Source organism: Artemia sp. Qi Xiang Cuo, chromosome 13, assembly GCF_049724085.1.
Source record: "Artemia sp. Qi Xiang Cuo chromosome 13, ASM4972408v1, whole genome shotgun sequence".
NCBI lineage: Eukaryota > Metazoa > Arthropoda > Branchiopoda > Anostraca > Artemiidae > Artemia > Artemia sp. Qi Xiang Cuo.
Window position 1 is genome coordinate 40,048,546 of NC_142806.1, and position 26,720 is coordinate 40,075,265.

Sequence of the window (26,720 nt, forward strand, 5' to 3'; positions counted from 1 at the left end):
TTTATATTTTTTTTTCAATAAATTTTGGGTTTACAAAAGCCTGTATCCTTTTAGATTTATTGGTTTAGGATGTAACTTCAATACGCAAATATTTACGTAATGGAATATCTAAAACTGAAACTACGTAACACCTGTTATGTAACTTATCTTGTCTAGATTGCATTAATGTGGAAAAGTGGAAGGTGTATTGAATAATTCTAAAGTCAATAGGAGCGGGGACGCTTGTGCCTAGTGCAGTAATCATTTAATCGATTGGAACATGGGGGTTTCTTATTGTGTGCTAATGGCTATCATGTGGAAAGTATTCCTCTAAAAAGAATATTAGAAATAGATTGCTGGTCCACTCGGTTAAGGCACGGCTCCATTGGATGAAAATGGCCTTTCGAGTCTTAATGGGGACATAAATCATTAGAAAATAATAGTCCCATGAGAAAAAAAGCATTGAAAGCTAATTTAATCTGAAAAAGATTATGTAACACTCCGCATGTGTGTCCTCTAGAGTTAAAAGTGCGGAATCCCTCACGAGCTCTGAAGAGACACGTCAAGTAGAATGCGTCATCCGCAAACATTACTTAAGAACTAAAGAAAAAACGTCTTGAAAAAAAGCCTTGAAAGAAAATGAAATCACAAAAAGCATAATGTAACACTGATTTGTGCGCTGCTACGTAACACCCTCACGTACGCTGTCAATACGTAACACCCACGTGTGCGCTGTCATTACATAACACCCATATGTGCGTTGTCATTACATAGCATCCCCGTGTGTGCTGTCATTATGTAACACTCATTTGTGCGCCGTCACTAAGTTATTCCCAGTAAATCTACCAAGTCACACATGATTGCGTCACTCTCAACCCCAATGACGTAACATCTGTCTACCGTTTAAAACAGGGTACCGTTAAAAATCCGGGGGTGTGTCTTCCTAAATGTAAACATTCCCTGTGACGTAACACATGTTGACCATTTCAAACGGGGCTCTCGTGGAAAGACGAGGGCGTGTCTTCCCAAATATAAACATCCCCAATTACACAACACCTGATGACAATTTAAAACAGGAGCCGCTTGTATTGCAGGGGCGTGTCTTCCGGGGATGTGCTTGAAACAGAGATACCTGCCCGTTTATAAGGCTGGGGTGTGTCTTCCAAGGATTCGCTTGAAACTGGGGTACCTGACCGTTTAATATACGGGGGCACTGACCATTTAAAAACCTGGGCTACGCTTGTATTTCATAGGTGCGCATAATAACGTCTTGAGGGAAGAGAAGCTCCATTTATACACCCCTTATGTGTGTTTTCGGAATCCTTGCTATTTGTGTCGTGGGAATCCTACTATTTGCGTCGTTTAAATTTCATTCAACTCTTTTCTTTGCTCATACTAATATTGATTTCACACAGTTATTAGCTTGTCTGCAAATATTTCATTTGTGGGAAACAGCCTAGGCCATGGGGCTTACTTTTTGCGTGTGGGTTGGGGGGGGGGGTATGCATGAGCTTTTTTTCTAGTTGTAATTGGGACTCAGATGAAGAAGTTTCCTATCCTGAGCTATTATCATCTTTACTTTCTATGCTAATAATTGCATAACACGAAATGGTTAGTAGTATGAAACGATGTATCTTCAAAATCAAATATTAGATAGTATCTGTCATTAAACTATGCGAATTACTTTGTAGCTGAGGGGGAGGGAATATATGAAAGCTTCTTCGGGCTATAATTAGAAGATAAATGGTTTTGATACGCTGAGCAGCTATTATCTTCTAAAGTTTATTTGTTAATAAGTACATTGCACAGAATAGCTAGCAGTTATTATTAGAAGAGTATACCAGTCTTTATTGACCGTACTGTCAGTAATTTCTCTTAGTGATGAAACGTTATTTATCTTTAAGGTCATGTACGTAAATTTCTGAGTACATGTATGTACTAATTGGCATATAATTGTGCTTTTACAGTTTCAGAGGACAACTATCCGTTACTCTCACGATACTCGACGTTATACTTTTTTTGACGAATGACGAGCCGGTGGCGTTAATAATCAGTGGCATCGATTACCCTAGACTGTGCGATTATTGTTGAAAGTTTTTGTGAAGTATTTTATTTAAGAGAAAAAAAACTGTGGTTTCCAAATATCAAAGACTAGCACCTCCTGCTGAATAAATAACTCACATATTCGTAATCTGCGCTATCGATTACCCCATATTGTTAGGTTGTCAAACCTTCTGCTGCTCAATGATCACCTACCGGTCACATTTTCAGCTAGCTGGTTCCTGAATATTTTTTCTATATTATTGAAAAATCAGAAACAGTTCAAACTTCCAGGAGCTTTTCCTTCTTTATGTCATTATATCTTAATTAATCAATCTAGTTTTATTAGATTGGCAGTAAATTATCACTGTAGTACTTCCTCCCTTCAAATACATTCCCTTCAAATATATGAAAAATCAGTTAATGGTTATTGATTAGTCAAATCAAAATGTTGCTTCAAATCTAAACAGATTGCTTCGAAAATTACCCATTAAAAATTTTTTTCAGGTGTACATTCCCCATAGTTTTTAACAACAAATAAATGAGAAGGAAAATTTTGGACAAAAAAAATTGTTCCTTCAAAATAATAAAAACAACTTGAAAGACGAATGTTATTATGCTAAGAAATTTATCTTTCCTCTCACAATAATTATTATTTTGATTTTCTTCTTTTTTTGATGGTTTGACGAATACAAACCACATTGTTCGAAATACATATTGTTTTCAGTAAAGCGCTGAAACACTAGTCTGAAACGAGTCCGAACGAGTGGTAGCTCCGCTTTTTCGGTAGTAGCTCTTCTTTTGCAACCTCCAATAGCACTGTGATTTCATTGTTTCTTGTTACTGCTGAAAAACACGCATTCAAAATGCAATCATTTATATTCTACTGTAAATGACATTTTCGCCTTTAAAGATAAAATGGTTGGCAATTTCTTTCCATCTTAAGTTTGCATCGATTATTGATTTTAATTTCAGTTTGTTTTAGGTTTTACTTATTCATTCGCAGTAATCTGTCTCTTTTTCAATATAAGTTTATTTTTCGTCCTTTAAGATTCTAATTTCGCTTTTAATTTCTCTAATTTCTCTAATTTCGCTTACTTTTGTTGAAAAGTTTTTTTTATACTCGATTAAAAATAATCATTAAAAAAATTAACCTTCTGGTTTCGAATGGTAGGTGAAGGAGGGTATTATTTCCACATTTCCACAGTGATTGGAAAAACTATTAAAAATTAGAGTCTTTCAAATGAAAGTATGCTAAGAAGAATTTTTCCGGCTGAATCGTCCGTAACTGAAGGGGGGGAATTTTTTCTCAGCGAGCATTAAATTATCCAGTGGGAATTTTTACAGGGTGGGGGGTATATTTTACGTGAGAGGAACTATCCACGGAGGATTTTCCTGTGAGGGGAGGGAATTTTTCATGGAGGGGGAGCCAGATTTACCGACATCATTTGAAAGCCATTAGAAATTAAATGAAAAAAATAATTCTTTTCAACTGAAAGTGAGGAGTAACATTAAAAATCAAAACAAACAAAAATTATTCCATATATAAAGAGGTTGCTCCTTTCCTCGATATCTTGCTCTTCACGATAAAAAAAAGAGTGCTTGTCCCAATTTTTTAGAACGATCCCTGAAACAGAAGAGCCTTTTAATTCGAATAGGAAGGTTTTTATAAAATGCGCAAAAACTTTAGCGTGAAGAGCAAGATATTGAGGAGGGGGGACCCTTTCATATACGGAATAATTTCTCTTTATTTTATGTTTTAAAGTTGCTCCTAACTTTCAGTTGAAAAAAACTTGTTTTTTTTATTTAATTCAGGAAGGAAACAAACTCTTATATAAACTCATGTTCATTCCCATTTGATAACCCAATAAGAGGAACTGAGTATAGATTGTTCCAGGGGTTATACATAAACCAAACGGGCCAGTGTGCTTTGGGAAAATTCCCTGATGTTTGTTCATATTAATTTTTGTACCCTCATTTCAAAATTCGATTTTTTAGACATATCTAAAATCATTTCTTGCCAGGTCCAAGCGCAAATACTTTGATTTTGTATTTATTCTATTTTAAGTTAAAGTTTAAACGGTGTACCAGAAAATAATTACTGGATTTGCCATTTTCCTTTCTGATTTCTGATTTGATAAAAATTGTACAATCACTTTGTGCATTTAGTTGATATTTATTTGTTTCTTCTCGTCTGACCGAAATGTGCGTTTATCGAAGTAGTCTGTTTGCGGAAACCTATTTTTGACTCAAGTCTTTCCTCTTGAATGGAAATGAATGAAAAGCATAATTTAATATTAATTAATCTTTTAAAAGGATTTCCTAGTCAATAGCTGGAGGCCAAAGTGGGCAGAGACTCAACTTAAGAAAATAAATTTTAGTATGGACGCATGCGATGAACCACAAGAATTGTTTACAAGAATACGTGGCAATCTCTACTATTTGATAGAAGTAAACAAATATCATTCTTTAACTTCTGAATTTAGCACAACTCTTCAGTTAATTTCATTTTTGACATTATCTGAGAATAAAAAGGATTGGCATCCAGAACTCCTTGGGAAGCTGGGTCAACTCTTATCATCTTGTACTTTTGCTGAATCAGGAGAGGTTCCTGAATCCATACAGGTATGCTTTTCTACATAATTATCAAATAGTTATTCAATCAAATGACTTAATAACAGGACCCGTTAGACCTTGGCCTTGAAAACGTTAGATGAGAGGGGGAGGGGCAGATAGACACACAAAAAAATTTACTTGGAGGAGCTTCACATTTTGTGGGAGGTCCAACTCCATTAGAACCTGAAAAAGCACGATGACAAAAAAAGAAACAGAAAAAAATTGGAAAAATTCTTGATAATATGTATATTATTTGTTTGTGGGGGATGGGGTAATGGCCTAAAGGCTCCCTCCCCACACACCAACCTGGTTAAGCTATAGCGGTCCATTGTTATTTTCAATGGTTGAAGACGTGTTTTGAATCCACGAGAAGGCCTTACAAAGCTTTTTAAGAAAGGATGTTAAATATTAGTAGATTTAAAAAACACTTTTTTTCCAGCAGAAGATAGGTGCACGGTTGAAACTTAAAACCAACAGAAATTAACTTATATAGGCAGTCGGAACTAAAATATAGGAATAGAAGCTAGACCTCCATTGCTCCTTAAAGTGTTGGAATAGCTCTGACCCATGTTCCCAGTTTTAGAGTAGCACATGCGGCTATGCTTCATGGGGGTAAGTTTCGTTTTAGATTCGCCTTTTTCTATGGATTTAGGCAGCTTCAGGAATAAGTTTTCTGTTCGCAAAGTACCAGTAAAACGGATTCACTGAAGTACCTTTTTATTGATATCTCTATCTACCATTGGCTTACGGATAGTGAGACGCATCTTAATATTACAAATAAAAAAAAAAACAACTAATGACTCATATGACATTTGCTTCTAGAAGAAAATGCTCTTTATGCTATCAGATAAGACCCGTCCTTCGTAAGGTGTGCTTATAATCCTAGCATCTAATCCCTATCGTATTCTATTAAGATCTACTACGTGCTTCTGATGGGTTCCAAGTAGAATAACCCTTCCCTAATAGGGGTCAGTCTGACAAAGACATCACTGAAAAATGAAACCATAGCTGCAGCTGCACACCAGGTTAGGTTGAATAAACTCAACCTACTAATATTTCTTGGGATAGGCCGTTTCATTCTGATAGATGTACTGATGCCAAAAATTAAAAAACCTTTCTTCCTTCTCTTCAACATGGGCTCCTAAAAACGAGAATAAGGACGAGCTCTAACTGCTACTTCTCACTAGGTTTGGTTGGGATCCAACCGCTCTCTTAAGTACGTACCCTAATACCTAGTTCTTAGGTGGCCCAAAGTCCTTCCACAATGCTCAGAAGGTCCGGGTTGGTCCCACGCCCCAAAAGTTGCTAATAGAACAATAGCCACCTCCTTTCATCGTGTTTGGTTTGGATCTGACAACTTCTTTCGGTAAGTGAAGTCGTAAGTCCCAGATGACATGGAACCCTCTCTCCTGTAGAGGTTAGATCAGGCGCACTTCTTTGAAAGGTGGAATATGGAAATTAAATCCCATTTTTCGTCAAATTTAATTGTCTCATAAGTCGTTTCATTTTTACTATTTGGATCATAATTATCAGTTTTGTCATTTTAAGCTTGTCTGTGTTGAAATTCCAACGCTAATTTACGCTTTAAGGGGCTTTTTGACATTCTTTTAGATAATATATATAGCTACTTTTCAATTAGCTAGTACCCACGCGATATATTGTATAGGGATTATGCTAAAGGAAACTAGTCAAATGGGTATCTGTCAATAGGGAATTGAATCGCAAACCGTGGTTTGTTATTGCGTTTACAATATTTAAAGTATTGTATTTGGGGTTTAGGGGGGTGGTGGAGGTAATAGGTTAGGTTACGTATTTAATATATGCTATGCTTTAACCACACACCCTAATGTGCACATATATAGCCCAAATTTGTTTCTTGACTATTATATTCTCATCATATTTTGTTTTATTTCATTAGTATTAACCAAACTTGACTTCTCGCGTGGGTACCAGCTTATTGAAAAGTACCCACATATATAAATTTTGTGAGAGGGACTATTTGAAGCCATTTGCTTCTGAAAGTAGATTTGTGGGCCTTCGTACTTATTCTAGCATCTCTTGTTTGTGCTACTAGATAAACATTGAAAAAATAATTTCTGTTTGTCCTGCTTGGTTTCTGAAAAACTAGCATGTCATACTTTATGGCTTTCATTGAATGACACCGCTTATGGAAAGTCTAACAAATCATGTTATAAAATATGTAATCTCGAATGTACTAAAGCTAAAAAAGAAAACAATATTCATTTACCGTACATATTTAAGAAAATAGATTTTTAGACTTGTCAAAAAAACATACCTTTTTGGAGACTAATTGAAATTACTGAAGTTTAAATACATGCTGATGGCATTAAATAGATTGCTGTTTTTGTTTAGATAATTAGCAATAATCTTATATGAACTGTTCAGTGCAGGTTAATTAAGTTTTTATATATTTTCGTGTCATTGGATTAACGGAATTTTCTTTTTTTTCATTTTCGCTTAGATAGACATTTTTTAGGTTATTGCAAATGTCATCGCAAACTGTGCAGAAGCTAATGAGTTTAAATCAATGTCCCCTGACGTCGCTGTTGTCTGGTTGCAAACTGATCCTGGCCCAAGCGGGAAGCTGTTCAGAGAATTTTTGAAGAAACATGGACATCGCTGCATAAGAGAAGTACGTTTATGGCAAAACATGTACCTTTTATTTTGCATCAACATGCTTTTGCTCAAAATTCTGAAATTTCTTTTCTATTTTTCTTCTTTTTTTCCTTTATTTGATGTGACAGTTAAGGTTAAGGGAAGATTTACTGTTAAAAGTTAAAAATGACGTAGCTTTTTTTAACAACAAAAAATCTCCCTATTTAAACAACACAGGCTTATTATAAGTCAGCATTTGACTTTGAATCTTTAAATTTTATAGATAATTAGATTAACACTGATTTTCACCGCTTTTTACATTTATTTATTTAAGCTTGATAGTCTGACCTAGCGAAGTTGAATGCATTACTGCTGGATGTCCCTACAAACTTCTTACTGTTGCTAAAAAGATCTGGCCGATCTTGTGCACATGCTCTCCGAAAACCGGAAAGAAGTTTGAGCTCTCTCTGGCCCTTAAGGTAGGCTAATAATATGATTTTGCAAAATGTAGGAATAAAGGTGTTTTTTAAGCTCCCAATAATAAAACGCACTTTATTTACTAAATCCTTGCCCTAAAAAGTAGATTCCAATTTAAAAGAACTTTCTTCTTGAGAGGTCTCTCTTGTTTATAGATGGCTGAACTTAAAGATAAGACTCTATGTATTTCAAATGATCATTAAAAAATTTGAGGTGTGTGTTCTGGGTGGACTAACTTGAATCTCATCGAATTTAGTATCGGTTAACTAGATAGTTTTTAACCATGTTATAGTGTATCCTTTCAGCGATATGTTGGTTCGTAAGCAAGACCGTATCTGGGGGGGGGGAGGGGGTTGAAACCTGTCCCCCTCCCCGGTTTGTTTGACTCGTAAAAACGTAACAAAATGTATATAAACGAATTGTTGATGCGCTTTTAAAGCTTTTTGTAAAACTCCCCCTCCCCCCAAAATATTCCTAGATACGTTATTGATCGTGAGTTTAGTTGTTGTGATCCAACGGTTTCAGCAGCAATTAATACGTTTACCTCCAGTAAACATATTTGATCGTTATGTGTGCCTGAATCCTCAATTTTTTCTAGATTTGTTGAAAAAAAAAATTATCTTATGATCAATGTTTCTTGGTGAAAGGCGTGAGAAATTTCTCTAGTCTTAATCCTCCCTTTTCTAATCAAACGGCCCTCACAAATAATGAAAATTTGAAAGCTTTTTTCGACTTAAAACAACGCCATGCATTAATCTGGAAATGCATATCTGACAATAAAGGTCAAGCTAAGTCGGACGAGGCAGGTTACGTTATGTGTCTTGAAAATAAAAAGGAATGATTCTTGGTAGTAGTAACATCGCTAATAGGCCTGTATGTAGGAGTGAAGGAGGAAAGAGGGGCTGAGACCGTATTCTCTCTCTCTCTCCCTCTCTCTCTTCTCTCTCTCTCTCTCTCTCTCTCTCTCTCTCTCTCTCTCTCTCTCTCTCTCTCTCTCTCTCTCTCTCTCTCTCTCTCTCTCTCTCTCTCTCTCTCTCTCTCTCTAAAGTTAAAATTTTTTCGCAATCTAACTTTAGTAAAGGAGTGAAAAGAGTGTCTTTCAGAAATTAGTTCTGATTGGAAAGCGTGTGACATTGCAGCTGACAATGAATCGTGTAACATTGAATCGTGTGATGTTTGAATCAGGAACATATGTGGGAATTAAAAAAAGAAACGAAAGCAGATGAATTATACTTAACACCATAGTAAGCTATTTGAGATATAATAAAAAACTTTGGGCTTTAGAAAACGAGTGCATGGGTCCGATGACACCCCTCCCCCATTTTAAACGTAAATCCCTTTGAGGATAAAATATACGACGGCTTGTTAGCAAGAAAAAGTGTGTGTTTCAGCCTTTAACTCGATCCTCTCATCGGAAAATATTGTCAGATGTCCATAGCCATAGTCAGTTAGATGTCTCTAGCCATGAATACGCAAGTTTAGGTCTGACCACTCATAACACATTTGCAATGGTGCTGGTGGCTAGACAAGAACGAATGAGTATAGAAACATATCTTAAAGGCCCCGAATTGCAAATGTTTTTCAGCTGAAAATTTTTCCCAACAAAATTAAAATGCCATTTATTACTTCATTTTCTTTGGAGTCTTTTTAAAGATTGACTTTTTGGTGCTAGGCGTGTCCCCCCGGACTTCCCCGCCACCGTGGACAATCCCCCCGGAACTTTTGCCGCGGAAAATCCCCCATGGCAAATTTTCCCTCGGGTAGTTCCCCCCGATTCCCCCCGGAGAGTTTTGGATGTTCATTAGAAGCGAAAATGAAAGTTTTACTCACTTGTTTGTCAGAGGCAATGCTATATCGTTGCCCCCTCCCCCATTTTAAACGTAAATCCCTTTGAGGATAAAAGATACGACGGCTTGTTAGCAAGAAAAAGTGTGTGTTTCAGCCTTTAACTCGATCCTCTCATCGGAAAATAGTGTCAGATGTCCATAGCCATCGTCAGTTAGATGTCTCTAGCCATGAAGACGCAAGTTTAGGTCTGACCACTCATAACACATTTGCAATGGTGCTGGTGGCTAGACAAGAACGAATGAATACAGAAACATATCTTAAAGGCCCCGAATTGCAAATGTTTTTCAGCTGAAAATTTTTCCCAACAAAATTAAAATGCCATTTATTACTTCATTTTCTTTGGAGTCTTTTTAAAGATTGACTTTTTGGTGCTAGGCGTTTCGGCCCGGCATTGCCCGCCACCGTGGAAAATCCCCCCGGAACTTTTCCCTCGGAAACACCCCCCATGGAAAATTTTCCATCGGGTAGTTCCCCCATATTCCCCCCGGAGAGTTTTGGATGTTCATTAGAAGCGAAAATGAAAGTTTTACTCACCTGTTTGTCAGAGGCAATGCTATATCGTTGCCCATGTTAAACACCCATAAGCCTTCATTGCATTATTTTTTTTTTACCCAGAGGCACTTCATATGGAAAGGGTGGCAGTATAAAGTTCAGAGGAGGCTCATTTGATTGTAAATTAAAAGTTCTAGTGCCCTTTTAAAGAGTAAAAAGTGATTGGAGGGCTCCCCCCCCGACACACACACCTTTCCCCCCAAATCCGTCGGATCAAAATTTTGAGATACCTATGTTGTTCAAAATAGTCCAAATATCAAATAACAATGCCTTCGGGCTTGATTACTCCCCTTGTAGACCCCGGGGAAAGGGCTTTAAGTTATGCAAGTTGCCCATTGTTAAGAAATAAGCTTTTTATGGGAACGAAGGGTGATCGTATAAATTTAGAAGGTGGCTCATTCAGCTGAAAATCAAAAGTTGCAGTGTCATTTTTAAGATTCAAAAGTGATCGGAGAACAACCCCCCCCCCCTATGCCTTTTCCCCCCAAATGTATCCGATCAAAATTTTGAGATAGCCATTTTATTTAAAATAGTCCTAGCAATCCAGAAAATTTCATCCCCGCTCAAAAAACTAAGGCTCTGGGTTTTTACTCAATTTTGACATATAAGGTTTACTCATTTTTCACATATAAGGTTTTATATTAAAAAAGTAAGCTTAGGGTATTAAGGTAAAACTTGGAGGAAATTCTGAGAGGTATGTCAACCACAATCAAAACACACTTTGTCCTTGCTGGTTGTGAAAAGGTAATCTTAGCAATATCTAAGCAGTAGCTGATGGCATTTGGTTGAAACTATCAATTTGTGTGGGGGGGGGAGGGTTGAAGAGAGAGTGGAAGGCAACTCCCTCCTTCTTTCTCTTCTTATTTGTCCCCCCTCCAAACCAATGGTCAAAACGTTTCTATTGTCATTTTGTTAAAACTAGTCAAATGTCTAATAGCAATGCCTCTAAGGATGTCAGGGGCAAGGATTCTAAATTATGCAATTTATTTCATTGTTTATATGTTGTATTTATCATAGGCAGCGCAATCGCACTGCCTAAGTAACGAACGATGTTGACACAATGCATTATTTTTTTTTCCATACCAGGGCACTTCGTATCGCAGGAGTTGTCGTAGAAACTTGGAAAAGGGATCATTCGATTGGAAATTGGAACGGTTAGTGCCCTTTAATAGTCGAAAGTGATTGGAAGGTAAATAACACCCCTTCCACGCCCACCATTTCCCAAAACACATCTGATAAAAAATTTTATATATCCATTTTGTTCAGCGTAGTTGACTTCCAGATAGTAATTATGTTTTTGAGGAGGACAACCCCCCCCCACAGCCCTCAGGGCAAGGGGTTTAAGTTATGGCCTGGGGGCATATAAGAACGATGTTGGCACATTGTATTATTTATTATTTTTTTCCTTTAGACCAGGGCACTTTGTATCGAAAAAGTTGTAGTAGAAACTTCAAAAAAGGGCTCATTCAATTGGAAATTGATGTGACTTGTGCCCTTTTCAATAGTCGAAAGTGATCGCAAGGCAACTAACACCCCTTCCACGCCCACCATTTCCCCAAATACATCCAATTGAAATTTTGAGATAGCCATTTTGTTCAGCGTTGTTGAAAGTTCTGGAAATTATGTTTTTGAGGAGGAAATTCCCCCACAGCCCTCAGGGCAAGGGCTGTAAGTACTGCCCTGGGGGCATATAAGGTTTTTATAGAATGTGTTGTCGTAGAATCTTCAAAAAGGGCCCATTCGATTGGAAATTGAAACGGCTAGTTCCCTTTTTAACAGTCAAAAGTGATTGGAAGGAAACTAAAAGGTTCAGGTTCAGGTTCATAACACCCCTTAAACGCCAGGAGAGTCATTCACACTCCTGCCATTTACCCGTGCCACAGCCATTTAAACATTGGCCTCTCAATTACTTCGACTATCCGTCTTGGCTTTTCTCTGTCTACAATTACCCAGCCCAGTATTGATGCGACCTATTGCCCAAAATACTTGATAAATTCAATTCAAAATCAACGGATTTTGCAAGTATTTTGGGCAATAGGTTGCATCAAGACTGGGCTGGGTAATTGTAGACAGAGAAAAGCCAAGACAGATAGTCCAAGTAATTGTTTGAATTGAATTTATCAAGTATTTTGGGCAATAGGTTGCATCAAGACTGGGCTGGGTAATTGTAGACAGAGACATCCCAAACACATCCAATCAAAATTTTTAGATAGCCATTTTGTTCAGTGTAGTTGACTTCCAGATAGAAATTATGTTTCTGAGGAGGACACTCCCCCACAGCCCTCAGGGCAAGGGGTTTAAGTTATGCCCTGTGGGCATATAAGAACGATGTTGGCACAGTGTATTATTTATTATTTTTTCCCTTTAGACCAGGGCACCTTTTTTTCCTTAAGGTTTTTATAGAAAGTTTTGTCGTAGAATCTTCAAAAAGGGCTCATTCGATTGGAAATTCAAATGGCTAGTGCCCTTTTTAATAGTCAAAAGTGATTGAAAGGCAACACCCCTTCCAGGCCCACTATTTCCCCAAACACATCCAATCAAAATATTGTGATAACCATTTTGTTCAACGTAGTTGAAAGTTCTTGAAATTATACCTTTGAGCAGGACACTCCCCCACAGCCTTCAGGGAATGTGTTATAAGCTATGCCCTGGGGGCATATAAGATTTTCATTGAAAGCTTTGTCGTAGAAACTTGAAAAAGGGTTCATTCAATTGGAAATTCAAAGGGCTAGTACCATTTTTAATACTCGAAAGTGATTGGAGGGCAACTAACCCCCCTCTCACGCTTACCATTTATCCAAACACATCCAATCAAAATTTTGAGATAGCCACTTTGTTCAACGTAGTTGTAAGTTCTGGAAATTAGGTCTTTGACGATGACAACCCCTCCCTCTCAGAGCACTCAGGGCAAGGGTGACAAGTTATGTCCTGGTGTTATATAAGGTTTTTATTGAAAGCTTTGTCGTAGAAACTTGAAAAAGGGTGCTTTCGATTGGAAATTCAAGGGCCAGTGCCCTTTTTAATAGTCAAAATTGATTGGAGGACAACTAACTCCCCTCTCGTACCCACCTTTTCCCCAAACACATCCAATCAAAATTTATAGATAGCCATTTTGTTCAACTTAGTTGAAAACTTCGGAAATTAGGTCTTTAAGGATGACAACCCCCCAGGGCCCTCAGGGCAATGGTTGTAAGTTGTGTCCAGGGGGCACATAAGGTTTTTATGGAAAGTGTTGCTGTAGAAACTTCAAAAGGAGATTATTTGATTGGAATTTGAAATGGCTAGTGCCCTTTTTCATAGTCAAAAGTAATTGTGAGGCAACTAATCCCTCTCTCACGCCCACCATTTCACCAAACACATACAATCAAAATTTTGTTTTAGCCATTTTGTTCAACGTAGTTGAAAGTTCTGGGAAGTAGGTCTTTGAGGATGACAACCCCCCCCCTACAATCCTCAGGGGAAAGGTTTAAGTTATGCCGTTGGGGCATATAAGGTGTTTATAGAAAGCGTTGTCGTAGAAACTCAAAAAGGGCTCATTCGATTGGAAATTGAAAGGGCTAGTGCCCTTTTTAATTGTCGAAAGTGATTGAAAGGCTTGACATTTTTATAGTAAAGATCGATCTGGGTACCATGCATTATAATTTTTTGTGTTGTTTAGACCAGGGTACTTCGTATCGAAGGAGTTGTCGTAGGAACTTCAAAAAGGGCTCATTCGATTGAAAATAGAAAGGACTAATACCCTTTTTAATAGTCGAAAGTGATTGGAATACAACTAACACCCCTTCCACGCCCACCTTTTCCCCAAACAAATCCAATCAAAATTTTGAGATAGCCATTTTGTTAAAGGTAGTTGAAAGTTCTTGAAATTATAGTTTTGAGCTGGACACTCCCCTCACAGTCTTCAGGGCATGTGTTCTAAGTTATGCCCTGGGGGCATATAAGGTTTTCATTGAAAGCTTTGTCCTAGAAACTTGAAAAAGGGCTCATTCAATTTGAAATTCAAAGGGCCAGGGCCATTTTTAATACTCAAAAGTGATTGGAGGGCAACTAACCCCCCTCTCACGCCTACCATTTATCCAAACACATCCAATCAAAATTTTGAGATAGCGATTTTGTTCAACGTAGTTGTAAGTTCTGGAAATTAGGTCTTTGACGATGACAACCCCTCCCTCTCAGAGCACTCAAGGAAAGGGTTACAAGTTATGCCCTGGGGGCATATAAGGTGTTTATTTAAAGCTTTGTCGTAGAAACTTCAAAAAGGGTGGATTCGATTGGAAATTCAAAGAGCTAGTGCCCTTTTTAACACTCAAAAGTGATTGGAGGGCAACTAACCCCCCTCTCACGCCCACCATTTATCCAAACACATCCAATCAAAATTTTGAGATAGCGATTTTGTTCAACGTAGTTGTAAGTTCTGGAAATTAGGTCTTTGACGATGACAACCCCTCCCTCTCAGAGCCCTCAAGGAAAGGGTTACAAGTTATGCCCTGGGGGCATATAAGGTTTTTATTTAAAGCTTTGTCGTAGAAAACACAAATGTTTTTACTTTCATAATTTTAATAAATAAAATAATATTAACATTTTGATTACTAAATATCAGTATATGTATATTAAACTGACAATTCAAATTCATTTGTGTTTTTTTCAGTAAAGTGCAAATTATGTTCTGGCCTTGGGAAGGCATAGGGGTTTTGAGCACTACTCATGTTAATTTTTGGTCGTTTTGAGTTTGACTCGGTTATTTATTGTAATTTCTGTTCGTTTTGGGTTTCATTTATTTATCGATGCTGATTTGTGGTAGTTTTACGCTTGATAGATTATTTGATTTTATTTTTTGCTCATTTTTGGTTTAATCGAGTTCTTTACTTTTCTTTGAAAAACTTATTTTGTGGAAATTTGTTTTCTAATTAATCATTAAGAAAATGGGAAAGTTTTGATTCTGGGTGTATCCGAAAAGGCCAAGAGCATTAAGGTGAAACTTTGGGAAATTTTAAGGGGTATCTTAAACTAAATCAAACGGCACTACTTGCATCCAGTTCATCAAAAAATAGGATCTGTAATATTTTAGAAACAGCTGAGGGTATTAAGTCGAAAGTTTTAGGATGGGTTAAGGGGGATGTTTTAAAGTTTCCCTCCCATGACCTCTTTAGCTGCCTTCTCGCCAATAACCTTTGATCAAAATTTTGAAATTAACATCTTGTTCAAAATTGCCAAAAGGCCAAGTAACTATACCTGTGGGGATAGCATAACACTCCACGGTCCTGGAAAGGAATGCCAAACGCAATGAAAACATACTATGTCCATGATAGTTATCAAAAGGGCATATCAGCAATATTTAAGGAATGACTGCGAGTTTTAAGTTGAAATTTACATATTGAGCCTTCAGTTAAATACAGAAGTAGTTATATGGAAGGGGTTTGGGAGTGGATGTAGAAAATGATTTGTAATCTTACTTAATTTCCGGGAATATTTCTGGTCGGCGCTGTTATTATGGAAATAAAGAGTAAAATTGAACCCCAAAATGAGTACAATATATTCCGTATAGGAGAATGGTTACTCTTTCCTTATGCCAACTTCCCCCTCATGGTCGCATAAACATCGGAGGATGCTCTTTTGATCGGTAACTAAGAGTTCCAGTTCCTTTTTTTCTATCAAAAGTGATTGGAGACCAACCAGCCCGTCCTAAAACCGTTTTTTAAATCTGGTCCTTTTTTACGCCTCATGACACCTGATCGATATTTTGAGGTATATATTTTGTACTTTCTTTTTGGCTGCTCAATTCTGTACGTGGAGAAATTTTCCGTGAGGGAATTATACAGGGGGATTTTCCACGGGGGTGAAATGCCGGCTCCCGACTTCTTAGTCCGTCTACGGAAGTGATGAGAAACTTTAGGTTAGGTTCATCATAGAAGAACATTGCAACTATAACTAAGCAGATATAGGATTTAGACTCTTAGCAACGATAGTAGTGGAGACCCTTTATATCCGACGAATCAACCCATATTTGGGAGACAATTGGATTCCGTCCAGAACTGTAAGAGAAGGTATCTGACCTACTTTACAGAGAAGCGTTAGAATTTTGTCAGAATGATTAGGCATGACAGAAATTATGGACAGATTACAGATTATTGACAGATTGAGTCACTGTCACGGTTTCTTAACTCTTTCATCAAGGAATTTTTACTTGTTACCATTTTCAAATATCTGTATGAGTATGATTGACAAGGTGAATCCATTAAGAGTTAAATGAATCGCTCAAAGGTTTGAAATTTAATCGCTTATAGACATCCTTAGAAAACAAGTATTGATGGGGCTATAAATCCAAAATGACAAAACTAAGAATAATTTTTTATTGAAATTTCCGAAGAGAGAAAGGGTTAAAATATTAATCGCTTACCAAAAATAGGTAAATCTGAGGGAATAGTGACTCCCTTAAGAGAAACATAATTAATTAATTTTTTTTTGAGGTTTTTTGAGAATAAGTATTTAAATTTCTGGAGAGAGAAAGGGTTGAAATATTAGTCATATACCAACCATACGTAAATCTGGAAATTATGACTCCCTCAACAGATAGATATTTTTTATTCGGCTCTGATGAACTCAATTTTATATCTTTGTATAGGAAATCTGCGTTGAGTGTACTTAACGCGGGAATTTTAAATGTATAAGTGTAATCGCTGTTATACACAAGTACCAAGTGAGGAGTGCATTTAATAAAAAATATTGTTTAGTATTGTCAATATGCATAAAGTCGAAATTAATAAAGTCGTATTCATTTTAGGCAATGATACGGCAGCCCTTGAGCATCCATATCCCAACCATCATAGACCCCAGCCACCAAGTACCCCAATCATCCATACCTCAACCATCAAGGGTCCCAATGCCCCCTCCCCCAACTTTCTGGCCCCTCCACCCATTTGCTTATACTTTTTTTAAGTTTATTTTTTCCTTAACTGTTTTGAACTGCAATTTTTATTTTTTCAGTTTTTTTAGCATAGAAATTTTTTCAACTTTTTTACGTGTCATAAAATCACAAAATATACTTAAGAAAATAAATTTCATATTTTCTAAATACAAAATCAGAATAATATAGATATGTTAGTCGTGATTTTTACTATTAGAAAAATAATGTTTGTAGTAACCCCTTTCTTTTTTTTGACTTAGAATTTTTTTGGGCGTAAAATTTCTCAACTTTTTTATGTTTTTTATTTGTTTTTTTTATATATGCGGTTGTATCAATGGTACTCTATGATTGCTCATAGAAACTACGTGGTTTATCTCGTCAGTGTTACCTTTGTTGATGTTTCGTTATGCACTTTGAAACATAGACAGAGCTAACACTGACAAGATAAATCACGTAGTTTCTATGAGTAATCATATAGTACCATTGATACAACCGCATAAATAAAAAACAAATAAATAAAAAAAGTTGAAAAATTTTACAAGTCCAAAAATTCTAAGTAAAAAAATAAAAACAAATAGGATTACAAACATTATTTTTCTAATAGCAAAAATACTATAGTAAAATTATATTTTATGTAATTTTAAGACATGTAAAAAAAGTTTGAAAATTTCTGTAAAAAATGTAAAAAATAAAAGATAAAAGTACAAAAAATTTAACTTAAAAAAAGTATAAAAAGGGGGGATGGGCCAAAAATTTGGGGAAGGGGGTATTGGGGCCCTTGGAGGTTAGAGTCCTTGATGGTTGGAGTATGGATGATTGGGGTCCTTGTTGGCTGGGGTTCTTGAGGGTTTTGATATGGATGTAAAAGGGCTGTCGTATCATTGCCTAAAATGAATACGACTTTATTAATTTTTACTTTATGCATAGTCCCAATGCTAAACAATATTTTTTATTAACTGCACTCCTCACTTGATACTTGTTTATAACAGAAACTACACTTATACATTTAAAATTCCCGTGTCAAATATACTTAATGTAGTTTTCCTATGAAAAATGTGAAATCAATTTCATCCGACCCAAATAAAAAATATGTATCTCTTATGGGATTAATCATTCCCAGATTTACCTATTGTTGGTATGCGATTAATATTTCAACTTTTTCTCTCTTCGGAAATTTAAATAATTATTCTCAAGATATCCCTCCAAAAAAAAGTTTTTCTCTTAAGGGAGTCACCATTCCCTGAGATTCACCTATTGTTGGTATGCAATTAATATTTTAACACTTTCTCTCTTCTGAAATTTAAATTAAAAATTTAATCATATTATTGTCATTTTGGATTTATAGCCCCATCACTACTTCCTTTCTAAGGATTGTTCCGTAAGCGATTAAAATTTAAACCCTTTGAGTGATTCATTTAACTTTTAATGGATTCACCTTGTCAATCATACTCATACAGATATTTGAAAATTATAACAATAAGAATCTCATCGATGACAAGGTTAAGAAACCATGACACTGACTCAATCTGTCAATAATCTGTAATCTGTCAATAATTTATATCGATGGCTAATCATTCTGACAGAATTCTAACCCCTCTCTGTAAAGTAGGTCAAATACCTTCTCTTGTAGTTTTGGACGGAGTCCAATTGTCTCCCAAATATGGGTATATTCGTCGGATGTAAAGGGTCTTCAGTACTAACAACATCATTATGGGGAGATCCCGGTAGGTCATGTCTTTCTAAAGCCAATAAACTTGTGAAATTTTGGAGCTAGTGTAATAACAAATTACGGGGAAGTGAGGTAAAATTGATCTTTTTTCAGTTGAGTCAGTCTCCCTCGTCTATCCACTACCTCCAATGACAAAAGGTTGAAACTATGTGTGTAATCCTTAAGTCAGTTTGTTAGAGTAAAAACAAGTCTTTCATGCGTCTTAGCATTTTTATTATTTCAGTTCGACATAATTAACTATACATGGAGTATAGATCCGAGGCCTTTAGTAGTAACTCTTCAATCCATTGTCAACAATATGGCAGTTACAAAAGAAAATAACAGACAAAAAATTGAGACTGCAAGGACAAAATTACTTGAAGACTTGAAACCAGGTTTAAGGTAAAAAAAAGTCACTTGCACATTATTTAGTTATTGTTTTTCGTTATGAAATATGACTTAGGATAAATACCCTTATTAGTTATTTTCCATAATTTGCTCTTCCGAGTAAGAAGGTCTAAAAGGATGTTTACGGCTCCTAACGGTAATCATTGTTCAGCGGGTAGGATGAGATTCATGCTTCGTAAATACTTTTTAAAAGATATTTAAACGTAATAAAGTAGGGAAACTATTTCTGAAGAACGCGAGAGAGCCAGTCGTTTCTCCTACTATGGATTTTCAAATGCCCAATAGGGTGGGTTTTCAGGATTTTAACTTTTAGCTTAATTCTTTTGAGCAGAAACTTTACTTTAAATAGCCCTATTTATTGCGAAATTACCTTAATACTAAACAGAATCTTATCTGGTGTCTAAAATTGAGCAGGCACTTCCTAGAGCCTGTTCTAATTTGAATATATCGTTGTTGAATCAATTTTTATTAGGAGTGAAAGCTTTTTATCTAGTGTTGAAACAGAAAATTCTAGGTCGTGGAATTCTTGTGAGGTTAGAATAGTTCAAATTCAAATGAAAACTTCGAACTTTAGCATATCAAATTTTTCAGAAAAAGCTGAAAAAGTTTGATGTCTTTCTCTGAAATTTGTGGATATTACGGATTTTAGAATTGTTACTCAACTCTTAGATGCTAGCATGAAATTTTTGAGATAATTAAAAAAAAAATACAAAACTGGATATGATAGATATTTATTCCCATAGTAAATCCGTTCTACTGACAGGAATACTTTTATTAAGAAAAATTTCAGCCTCGTATCGGAATACATATACGTTTTTTTGTGGCCATGGCCCTTCGGTTTTTTTTGTGTTGGATATACTATACTATACTATTTAGTTACAATGAAGTCGTTAATATGTACATCCGTTGAAACCAGCTAAACTAATCGGGCCAAAAGCTTGAAATTTCTATAAACAATATAGAAATCATAAAAATACTTTTCACAATCCCAGAGCCAGTTTTACTGCTTGTTCGTTTAGTGTAGGTGATAATTGCTTCTTACTATGGTTGTAGAGGTAGCTGCAACATAGTAAAGAGCAAACCACAGCCCATAATAGCCAAAAAAGAAAACTGGCTACTGAAGCAACTATCAAGTGGCAAATATTTTTCTTATAGCCAACGTTGTTACTGGTAAAACTGGTCAAAATAAAATTGGGTATTTTACATATTTTACCGTAATTTTACGGACCACGTAAAATTGGTATTTTACCTATTTTACTTAATTTATGTATTTTACGTAATTTGAGTATTTCACCGGTATTTTACGAATTTACCGGTATCTTACATATTATACTGACATATTTTCAACGGAATAGTAGCTGAAATAAAAACATTAGTTCTGTGAAAGACAGAAAGGGATTAAAAGCAGGATTGACATGTGACAAACAAGAAAAATAAAAAAATTAAATAGCCGAAAAAATGAGGGTAATGTCAGCCAGCGACAAAAAAGAAGTGAAAATGTTAGAGACAGATATTTTGTCAGGGACTTCCGCCCAGTCGTCTTCAGTGCTAAAAAAAAGAAAACTAACCTTTTTAATTAACTCTAATTGAGCTGAAGAAAGACTGAATTAAACAAAGCAAAAAACCAAGCCTCTATAAACAATATAGAAATCATAAAAATACTTATCACAATCCCAGACCCAGTTTTGCCACTTGTTCGTCTAGTGTAGGTGATAATTGCTTCTTACTATGGTTGTAGAGGTAGCTGCAACCTAGTAGAGAGCAAACCACAGCCCATAATAGCCGAAAACGAAAACTGGCTACTGAAGAAACTGTCAACCGCCAAATATTTTTCTTATAGCCAACGTTGTTACTGGTAAAATTGGTCACAATAAAATTGGATATTTTACATATTTTACCGTAATTTTACGGACCCCCGTAAAATTGATATTTTACCTATTTTACTTAATTTATGTATTTTGCGTAATTTGAGTATTGCACCGGTATTTTTCGAATTTACCGGTATCTTACATATTTTACTGACGTATTTTCAGCGGAATACTAGCTGAAATAAAAACATTAGTTCTGTGAACTGTTAAAGACAGAAAGGGATTAAAAGCAGGATTGACATATGACAAACAAAAAAAAATAACAAAATTAAATAGCCGAGAAAATGAGGGTAATGTCAGCCAGCGACAAAAAAGAAGTGAAAATCATAGAGACAGGCATTTTGTCAGGGACTTCCGCCCAGTCGTCTTCAATGCTAAAAAAAAGGAAAGCTAACCTTTTGATTTAACTCTAATTGAGCAGTAGAAAGACTAAATTCAACAAAGCAAAAAAACAAGCCAGAATAAATGAAAGACTATTCACCAATTAGACTGGGCAAAAATTGGTGATTGGTGATAGAGGTGATTGACTTAGCTTGTCTACTGACCTAATTTTCAATAAAAGTGTGGTCAGTTGATCTTAATTTATACTGAAAAAAATGTTATTTTAATCCTTTAATTTTCAGTTAATGTAAATTGTGTTTATAGGAATATCTCTAGTACCTCTATTCAAAGTCAGGTCTCTGCTTATGGATTTTTTTAAATTTCAAAAGCCTTCCTAAAAGAACGTGGGAAGCCATTCGCTTCAAATATTAAAGTTGTCTAATCAAAAATAACTACGTGATCTAGAATTTCAACAATGTGTAGGGCCAAAGCATAATCAATATCCTCATTTCAATTTAACTTTCACATCTCAGAGAAATCTTTTATTCCTGCCGTCTTTTCGCCGGGAGCCAGCGTTACCCCCCCCCTCCGGAATATTTCCCCCTCCCCCGTGGGAAGTTTCCTCATGTTGGTCTTGGATAATTCCGGATTTTCATTAGAAGAGGAATTTAAATTTCTACTCTCCTGTTTAAGTCAGGGGCAATCATATTGCATTACCTGTAGTAAAGACCCTTAAGAGTTCAATGTGTTAATATTTGTTCATTTATTTTTTATCAGTGGCACTTCCTGTGGAAGGGGTGGTCGAATAAGCTTTGGAGGTTGCTCAGCCAATTGAAAATTGAAAATTGTTGTACCATAAAGATTTGGCCGGCTTTTCAACCAATTGCTATCGAATGAGTTGTTACTGACTACAAGTAGTAATCAACCTTATACTTTCTGTGAAGCTATAGCAATTTCAACGTTATTCTGGACCTTGTATACACCTTTTCAAAGAGATTCAGAGCTCCCTCACATTCCGGGCCAACCAGATATGTTTCTAGGCCAACCAGACATGGTCTTATATTTTTGAAGACTTCTCTTTCACTTTGATGAAGGACAAGATGTTCTGACGCAATTTACCAGATTTCTAGTTCATGATATACATGTCTTTTTAGGGTAAAACCCGTGTTAGAAAACCAGCGCGTCTTGTTTCGCTGTTAATAAAAGGAATTCAAATATTTTGTCTATGAAATAGAAGCTAACTCAATCTGCAAAAAGGTATTCCATTTGCACAACTCTGATCTGATTGAATTGTCACCGACAATGAGTTGTAATCACTGCTAAGTCTTTTGTTATTGTGAAAGGGTTACCCAATTCGCTTCATAGGGATAACTGACTTGCCAAAAGGGATAAGGAATTCGCAAATTGGACTCTATGAACGATATTAATTAATGTTTTGAATAATAGGAGTGTGAATGATTCTAATTAGTGATTGGATTGTATGACGATGGAGAAAAAAAGGGATTAAACTGATTAACAGTTAAGGTGACGATGGAGAAAAAGTGTTAAAGTGATTAGCAGTTACGAGCGAGGATTCCCCTCTGGTCCCTGAATTGCCTTATGTTCCTAGGTACCTTTCCAGAGCATGTACTTGACGATAGAGAAAAAGGGTTAAAGTGATTAGTAGTTAAGGTAACCTCAATGGCGTTTGAACAGTGTTGTCGGTTTTAAATAGAGTGTAATGTTATAGTGTACTAGAAAGTTGATACTAAGAGAGATGTAGATGGCAAGAAAAGAATTTTAATAATGGATAGCTCTACCTCTCCGACGTGTTCTGTATAAAACGCAAGTGGTGCTTGAACAGTGTTTTCAATTTAAAATAGTTTAACGTTATGCTATACGAAGAAGTTGATACTAAAAGGGATGTAGATGGCAAGAAAACTGTGTTTATCTCTTTGGGATGTTTATGTCTCTTTGGGCTGTTGGGCTATGTGTGTCTCTTTGGGCTCTTTGAGTCATTTTGGTCTGTGTGTCTTTCTTTTGGCTGTTTGTGTCTCTTAGGGGTCGTGTGTGTCTCTTTGGGCAATGTGTGTCTCTTTGGGGATTTTGAATCTTTTGGTCTGTATGTGTCTGTATGGGTGTTTTTTTTCTCTTTGGGGAGGGTGTGTGTCTATTTGGACTTTGTGTGTCTATTCGGGCTGTGTGTGTCTCTTTAGCCCTTGTGTGTGTCTCTATGGGGTGTGTGTGTCTCTTTGGGCTGTGTGTCTCTTTGGGGAGTTTGAATCTTTTTGGTCTGTGTGTGTCTCTTTTAGCTTTTTGTGTCGTTTTGGGCTTTGTGTGTCTCTGTTGGATGTGTGCGTCTCTTTGGGCCGTGTGCATCTCTTTGAGCTGTATGTGTCTCTTTGGGCTGTTTGAGTCATTTTGGTCTGTGTGTCTTTCTTTTGGCTGTTTGTGTCTCTTAGGGGTCGTGTGTGTCTCTTTGGGCTATGTGTGTCTCTTTGGGGCGTTTGAATCTTTTGGTCTGTATGTGTCTGTATAGACTATGGGCGTGTTTCTGTATTTTGGCGGTGTTTGTGTGTCTTTGGGCCTTGTGTGTCTCTTAGGACTGTGTGTATGTCTCTTTAGCCTGTGTGTGTCTCTTTGGGCTGTGGGTGTCTCTTTAGGCTGTGTGTCTCTTTGGGCAGTTTGAATCTTCATGGTCTGTGTGTGCCTCTTTTGGCTGTTTGTGTCGTTTTGGGCTTTGTGTCTCTCTGTTGGATGTGTGCGTCTCTTTGGGCCGTGTACGTCTCTTTGAGCTGTATGTGTCTCTTTGAGCTGTATGTGTCTCTTTGGGCTGTGGGTGTCTCTTTGTGATGTGTGTGTCTCTTTAGCCTGTGTGTGTGTCTCTTTGGGCTGTGTGTGTCTCTTTAGGCTGTGTGTCTCTTTGGGCTGTGTGTGTCTCTTTAGGCTGTGTGTCTCTTTGGGCAGTTTGAATCTTCATGGTCTGTGTGTGCCTCTTTTGGCTGTTTGTGTCGTTTTGGGCTTTGTGTCTCTCTGTTGGATGTGTGCGTCTCTTTGGGCCGTCTACGTCTCTTTGAGCTGTATGTGTCTCTTTGAGCTGTATGTGTCTCTTTGGGCTGTGGGTGTCTCTTTGTGATGTGTGTGTCTCTTTAGGTTGTGTGTGTCTCGTTGGACTGTGTGTCTTTTTGGGTTGTCTGAGTCTTTTTGGTCTGTATGTGTCTCTTTGGGCTGTTTGAGTCTTTTAGGTCTGTTTGTCTCTTTGGGTTGTGTTTCTTTTTGGCCTGTCAGTTTCTCTTTGAGCTGTTTGTGTCTCTTGAGGCTGTGTGTGTCTCTTTGGGCTGTGTGTCTCTTTGAGCTGTTTGAGTCTTTTTGGTCTGTTTGTGTTTCTCTTTGGGCTGTTTGAGTCTGTTTGGTCCGTGTTTGCCTCTTTTGGCTGTGTGTGTCTCTTTGGGGTGTGTGTGTTTCTTTGGGTTGTGTGAGTCTTTTTGGGTTGTGTGTCTCGTTTGCGTGTTTGAGTCTTTTTGATCTGTTTGTGTCTCTTTGGGCTGTTCGTGTCTTTATTGTGATGTTTTGTTTTTTGTGGGATTGTGTCTCTGTGGGCTGTTTGTGTTTGTTGTGTCTTTTTGTGTCTCTTTTGGCTGTTTGAGTCATTTTGTTCTGTGTGTCTATCCTTTGGCTGTTTGTGTCTCTTAGGGGTCGTGTGTGTCTCTTTGCGCTATGTGTGTCTCTTTGGGGCGCTTGAATCTTTTGGTCTGTATGTGTCTGTCTGGGCGTTTTTTTTCTCTTTGGACGGTGTGTGTTTCTCTTTTGGGGTTTTGTGTATATTAGGGTTGGTTTTGTATATTTAGCCTGTGTGTGTGTCTCTTTTGGCTGTTTGTGTATATTTATGCTGTGTGTCTCTTTGAGCAGTTTGAATCTTTATGGGCTGTGTGTGTCTCTTTTGGCTGTTTGTGTCTTTTTGGGCTTTGTGTCTCTCTGTTGGATGTGTGCGTCTCTTTGGGCCGTGTACGTCTCTTTGAGCTGTATGTGTCTCTTTGGGCTGTGTGTGTTTCTTTGGGCTATGTGTGTCTCTTTGGGCTGTTTGTGTTTCTTTGGGCTATGTGTGTCTCTTTGGGCTGTTTGAGTCATTTTGGTCTGTGTGTCTTTCTTTTGGCTGTTTGTTTCTCTTAGGGGTCATGTGTGTCTCTTTGGGCTATGTGTGTCTCTTTTGGGCGTTTGAATCTTTTGGCCTGTATGTGTCTGTATGGGCGTTTTTTGTCTCTTTGGGCTGTGTGTGTGTCTCTTTGGGCTTTGTGTGTCTCTTATTGCTGGGTGTGTCTCTTTATCCTGTGTGTGTGTGTCTCTTTGAGCTTTGTTTTTTTCTTTAGGATGTGTTTCTCTTTGGGCAGTTTGAATCTATTTGGTCTGTGTGTCTCTTTGGGTTTTATGTTTCGTGTTGGGCTTTGTGTGTCTCTGTTGGATGTGTGCGTCTCTTTGGGCCGTGTGCATCTCTTTGAGCTGTACGTATGTGTCTCTTGGGCTGTTTGAGTCATTTTGGTCTGTGTGTGTTTCTTTTGGCTGTTTGTGTCTCTTAGAGGCCATGTGTGTCTCTTAGAGGTGTTTGAATCTTTTTGGTATGTATGTGTCTGTATGGGCGTTTTTTGTCTGTTTGGGCTGTGTGTGTGTCTCTTTGGGCTTTGTGTGTCTCTTCAAATTGCGTGTATGTCTCTTTAGCTTTTGTGTGTCTCTTTTGGCTGTGTGTGTGTCTCTTTATGCTCTGTGTCTCTTTGGGAAGTTTGAATCCTTATGGTCTCTGTGTGCCTCTTTTGTCTTTTTGTCTCGTTTTGGGGTTTGTGTATCTATGTTGGATGTGTGCGTCTCTTTGGGCCATGTACGTCTCTTTGAACTGTATTTGTCTCTTTGGGCTGTGGGTGTCTCTTTGTGTTGTGTGTGTCTATTTTGTCTGTGTGTTTATGGTTTGAATGTGTGTATGTTTGGGTTGCGTAAGTCTATTTGGTCGATATGTGTCTCTGTTTGGTGTTTGTGTCCCTTTGGTCTGTGTGTGTCTCTGTGGGGCGTGTTTATCTGTAGGTTGTCTGTGTCTTTTTGTGCTGTTTTTGTCTCTTGAGGCTGTGTGTGTCTCTTTGGTATGTGTGTCTCTTTGGACAGTTTGAGTTTTTTTGGTCTGTTTGTGTGTCTATTTGGGCTGTTTGAGTCTTTTTGGTCTGTGTTTGTCTCTTTGGTCTGTTTGTGTGTCTTTGGGCTGTGTTTGTTTCTTTGTGCTTTGTGCGTGTCGTTGGGATATTTGACTCGGTGGTCTTTAGGAGTCTTCTTTGTCTGTTTATCTCGGTTTTGAATGTTCGTGTCTTTTTGGGCGGAGTTCGTCGCAACGGGCAGAGAGTGTCTAATTGGGGCTGGTTGTGTG

The 26,720-nt window shown here is 37.1% G+C and overlaps 1 protein-coding gene across 1 annotated transcript in view; it reads left to right on the forward strand.

The window, feature by feature from the left end:
* Positions 1-26,720, forward strand: part of LOC148945273 (uncharacterized) — a 142,926-nt gene that overhangs the window by 59,624 nt on the left and 56,582 nt on the right. Inside the window, exons 12-14 of the mRNA XM_089098996.1 lie at positions 4,336-4,644; positions 7,133-7,288; positions 18,985-19,142. Of these exons, the coding sequence (XP_088955122.1) occupies positions 4,336-4,644; positions 7,133-7,288; positions 18,985-19,142 (623 nt within the window). The remainder of the gene's footprint in view (positions 1-4,335; positions 4,645-7,132; positions 7,289-18,984; positions 19,143-26,720) is intronic.